The 5,267-nt window shown below is 40.9% G+C and overlaps 1 protein-coding gene across 1 annotated transcript; it reads left to right on the top strand.

Annotated features, from left to right (window-relative positions):
* The first annotated feature begins 2,290 nt into the window (after window positions 1-2,290).
* On the top strand, window positions 2,291-2,698 carry LOC149848748 (protein RALF-like 4). The gene has a single exon (XM_090005177.1). The coding sequence runs from the start codon at window positions 2,291-2,293 to the stop codon at window positions 2,696-2,698; it is 408 nt and encodes a 135-aa protein (XP_089861303.1).
* The last annotated feature ends 2,569 nt before the right edge of the window (window positions 2,699-5,267 follow it).

Raw genomic sequence — 5,267 nt, 5'->3', positions numbered from 1 at the left:
AGACCCGATCCATACCAAACCCTATCGGATCAGGGTTTGGTGATAAATAAGAGTACCTGATTAGAATCCGAGTCAGACCTGAAGGGTTCGATTAATACATGGAACTGGGTATGGTTTGTGAAATTTTATACCAGACTCGGGCCCTACCCAAGTTCCAATTAAGATTCACAATTTTCAATGTAATTAAAATGATAAAAGAAATATTATTTTACTTGCTATGGTTCGGGTCTGGTTCATGTTGAGTCTGATTTAACCTGGGTTTGAACCAAACCTAACCCGTTGACACCCCTTGTAAACCCCAAGGCTCAGAAGGTGACGAATTGGTCGAGCCAGCCTCCTGCTCCTCGAGCCAGGCCTTGTTTGAAGAGATTCTTCAGCCATTGATGCATAGAGTGGTCTAGATTTGGTTAATTTTTTTGTTTTTAGATTAGCTAAGATGTGGTCAACTTGTGGGCCAACCGATATAGTCTTCATGTTCCTGATAGGTGGAATCTGACAAAAAAAGAAAATTTTGGACCCGACCCAAACCCATGAGTCTACCAATATAGGTTGGTTCGAGATATCGGTCAGGTCGGGTATACCCAACCCAGTTACACCTCTACGCTCTAAGTCCAATTCCAAGTATCTACTTAGAAAGGTGCCAGTTTCAATAATTGAAAGCAAGAATAAGGAGACTGGAGAGTAGGGTTGCAAACTGATTGGATATGGGCAGGATCATGTTATATCTGATCCGAAATCCAAAATGCAAACAATAGATCTGAATTCTAGTCTGGATCTTAATCAGATCTGACAAGATAGAGTTGAATCCAGATTTCAAATATATGTGGTATTATTGGATCCAGTGAAAAAAGTTAGAAAAAGCATTTTACATACTAAAAAAAACGCAACCAAGATTGGATTTTAATTGGTGTCTCAACATGATCCGACCTAAAAGACCAATCTGAAGCCGAAAATAATTCAATTTAGCGAATCTGAACCCAATCTTAATACATATTCAGATCTTGCTGTAAGAATTCTTTTTTTTTTTGGAAGGCTGATTTAAGAATTCAAATCCAAAATAAAAAATAATATGTCAAATTTGAATCATTTATCCAGCTATATCCGATCCGTTTGCAACCCACACAAACTACCCCAACACGTGCACAGAACTTGTGCTACGGTCTATGGAAGAACCATAGCTGCCGTCCAAGCATAAACAGCTCAGCAATTCCCTTGCAGATGTTATCAATATCGTGTATCGACTGTATCGGCGCCGATACGCATTGTATCGGAAGAATATCGATACACTTTACCCTTGAATCAGCTATGTTTTTTAAATAAATTTTAAAATCACTAAAAATTATTTTTATTATTATTTTAATATTATTTTAATAGCGTTAACACATGTCACATAATATTTATTATTATTTTTTCGAATACAGAACAACTTACTTGAGCATCGGTATCGCAGATACAACTGAATCGGTGGCCCAATTAAATCAGCGCCGATACCAATACTGACAACATTGCCTTGCACCAACAAAACGAATGGGTTTCATCCTACATTTAATCCTAACCATCCAGCATATAACCATCTAGCCAATGATTGGATGGCTAGGATTGAATGTACGAATCCTATTTTAAATGATGGGATCCAATGTTCCAACAAAACCCTGGACACCCTGATCATAGGTGGGCTCCACTTAAGGGTATCAACAGGTCGGGTTTACCCGGACCCAACCGGGACCAAACATTATAGGGTCCGGGTATGATGATAAATAAGAGCATTTGATTAAGACTCGAGTCCAGATTGGAAGGTCCGATTAATACATGAACCTGGGTATAGTTTGGGAGATTTTATCGATTAAGACTCGCAATTTTTTAATATAAAAATGATTAGAAAAAATATCATTTTACCGAGTAAGATCCGGGTCTGGTTCACGTAGTTCTTATCAGGTTCAGGTATGATTTTTCTTATAGTAGACCCTATTAGACTTTGGTCCAAACTCGATACCATACCCGAAATCGAATCCAAATTTAGTTTCACTGAGTCCGAACCAAACCCGACCCGTTGACACCCTAGCTCCACTCCCTCTGTTTCATACTTTTTATTTCTGTGTGTGGGCCCCATCTAAATCCAAGCACATGATCCACCGGAAGCCAACCATCGTCATAAGCACAATCAGAGACAATAAATGACAACCCACCACAGATTGAGCTAAAGCAAACGCCCCACCCCCTCTCCTTTTTCCCTCCACCAAAAAAATAACTTTACTCTGAGCATCCCCCACCACCAAGCACAGATCCAGCCATGGCTCCTCGCTTCAAGCTCGGCCTTGTGCTCCTGCTGCTTCACGCCTTGCTTCTGTCCACTGTGCTCTGCTCAGACCATCTGCAGAATGTTGAGGAGGAGGTGAGCCTGGATCTAGCCAGAGAAAAGGCAGTAGGGTGGACCTCTTCCGAGTTGGAGGAAATGATGGGCCTTGTGGGCGATGAGGATGCTGTTGGTGGCGAGTGGGGGACCAAGAGATCCCTCTTCTGGAGGACGATACACTACTACTACATCAGTTACGGTGCGCTCTCCGCCAACAGGATCCCTTGCCCGCCTCGTTCCGGTAGATCCTACTACACCCATAACTGCTACCGAGCGAGGGGCCCCGTCAGGCCTTACCACCGAGGCTGCTCCGTCATCACTCGCTGCAGCAGAGCCGTGTATTGAAAACCCATCTTCTTGTATGTTTGGGATTTGTGATGTTGGCTAGTTGCATCCCTTATTCTAAAACTTTAAATGAATGTGCTTTTGGTTTTTGCTTTTGAACCAGAGATTGGGGAGATCTAGTAATCTACGTATGGTGATATATCTACTGTTTATGTGGTCCATCCTTCTCATGCTTGATGTTATCTGGATCTAAGATCTGTCTTTTAATCATACTTTGGTGTTTTTGTCTCAAGTGGCAATCAAGATTCCCTGTGATTCCAATGCTAGAAGGCTTTTTTAGTACATTGCAATGTTGGTGGTAGATCCTCTCTCTCTCTCTCTCTCTCTCTCTCTCTCTCTCTCTCTCTCTCTCTCTCTTAATAAAGGCAAGTGTTTTGCTTCAACTTTTAGGGAGAAATTTTTCTTGATTTGGATGGAAGCAAAAATTAAAGAGGGATGATTTGCCATGGTTGGTAAGTTGGGCAAGGAATGCAATCGTTCAAGGGAATTGAAGGGGTAGGGAAAGTAGTACAGTGTGTTACCCAACTTGCCCATCAGTAAGAAAGCCCAAAGTGTTCTTTCTTAGGGTCTGTTCGTGTGTCACAGGGAAAAACCCATTTTCTGTGGTAAAAGGGAGCCTTTTCTGTGGGGCCCACACCATTCTATCGTGTCACATGTGCAAAAAAGTCCCCCCTGCCTGCCCTTCTTTTTCTGCGCACCACCCACATTTTCCGTAGAAACAAAGTCTGACGGTAATTGGTTGGATTTTATTTCAGTGATAACACTCTCCCTGCTGCTTTTTGCATAGAGAGTGAGTGTTCCGGAGAAGCAAACGCCTCCTTATATGGTGACCAAGTAACACGGTAAGATCAGAAAGAAAATAAGGTGATCATAAATTTGGCATCTTGTTAGTCCATTTTATATTTATGGTATAGTTTTAAGTAGATTGGTATCAGCTAAGGGTTCTCCACAAGGACCACAACAGCTGTCTTATGTCTGAAACCTACGTCACAAGCATTGATTATAGTGTGAGAATATCATGATTTTATCACAATATTTGAAAGCCCTCTGTAAGGCAAACACTGTATTTTAATTTGCACAGAAAATTATTGATGGGTATAAGAATTGCAACTATTTTGCCATCTTACAACTTATTGCGGAGAAAACATCCGCAACTATCTTTATTGTCATGCGATTAAAGATGGCATGGTTGACAATGTCACTCTCATCATTCGTTTTCTTTTCCACTCCCATCACCCCCTCTCATCTCCTTTCAGTTTGTTGCAGAAGCGAAAAGAACAGCGGATATGATGCTTGCTTTGCTCAACGAGTTCGTGCTCTCACTTGGAGAGGACGATTATCCACAGACCAAATGCCCACTGATTCACTATCACCGTTGCTTTTTTTTCTTCTATTATGCACATTTAACTATTGTGTACACACAGCAAATGTGCATAGCCGTTTCACTCTTTTATACAGCAAATGTGCACAGCTGGTTTCCCCTTTTTGCACAGCAAATGTTCACAGCACTTTTCCCTCTTTTTGCACAGCAAATGTGCACAGCGCTCTTCCTCTTTTGCACAGCCAAATGTGCACAACACTTTCTCTCTTTTGCACACAGCAAATGTGAACAGCACTTTCTCTTCTTTTGCACACAGCAAAATGTGCACAGCCGTTTTCCTCTTTTTGCACTTCTTCTCTGTATATTCAAAATGAGAGAGAGAGACCAAAAAAGAAGGGAGGCATCAGTTTCTAAAACCGTCCCCTTCTTAAGTGGTGGGCCGGGTTCGGATCTCACCCATCATGGGCGGACCCGGTACCCAACCCAACATTCTCTCACTCGCACATGATGGGAAGAAATATAAGAAGAAAGAACACCAAAAGTGTTCATATGGTGAATAATATCAGGTATTCATACTGGCAAATGGACCGTGCGACCCGTGAGCTTAGGGAGTGGAGACATATTATGTATCGGTTAGTGTAACATAATAGTCTAAACCTGCAAACAATAAGATAACACAAGGTATACCTGCACAAGCCAAGTAAGAAGCTCACTGTGTTCTAGATCAAATACATTTTTCATACTCTAGCATACTGAATCCCTCTGCACATATTATAGTGCTAAGCTATGCTAGACAAGGCCTTTCATTATGCCACATGTTTCATCATAAACCCAAAACATCCCCAGGATGCGAAAAAATAAGCTAGCTTTTAACATGTGCATAATCTAAAAATGTCAAATGATCTTCCTTTCCAACTCTTATTCTTTGAATCAAGATAAGTTGCTTTCCCAGACATATTCTTTTAGACCGAATCATACATGGCCTTAAGCAACATGCTAAAGTAGCAACACTCATCTTTCTCCTTAAAATAAGGTTAAAAGTCAATAAGGACATCAAAATATATATATTTATATCTATATATATATATATATATATATATTAAGGACTCACACAATGAAGAAGCAGGGACCATTCTTCATTTCCTTTTGTGGTCGACTTATAGTCATGGTGTGACATACGTGGTATGACTCACGTATTACGGCAAGACTTTCTCACTCCAGTGAGTGTATGCATACACCATAAATTCA

This window comes from Nuphar pumila, chromosome 1, assembly GCF_984573655.1.
Source record: "Nuphar pumila chromosome 1, dmNupPumi1.hap1.1, whole genome shotgun sequence".
NCBI lineage: Eukaryota > Viridiplantae > Streptophyta > Magnoliopsida > Nymphaeales > Nymphaeaceae > Nuphar > Nuphar pumila.
This window is presented reverse-complemented; position numbering and strand designations above follow the sequence as displayed.

Coding starts and splice junctions, on each gene's coding strand:
- LOC149848748 (XM_090005177.1), top strand. CDS start 2,291: ATGGCTCCTCGCTTCAAGCTCGGCCTTGTGCTCCTGCTGCTTCACGCC.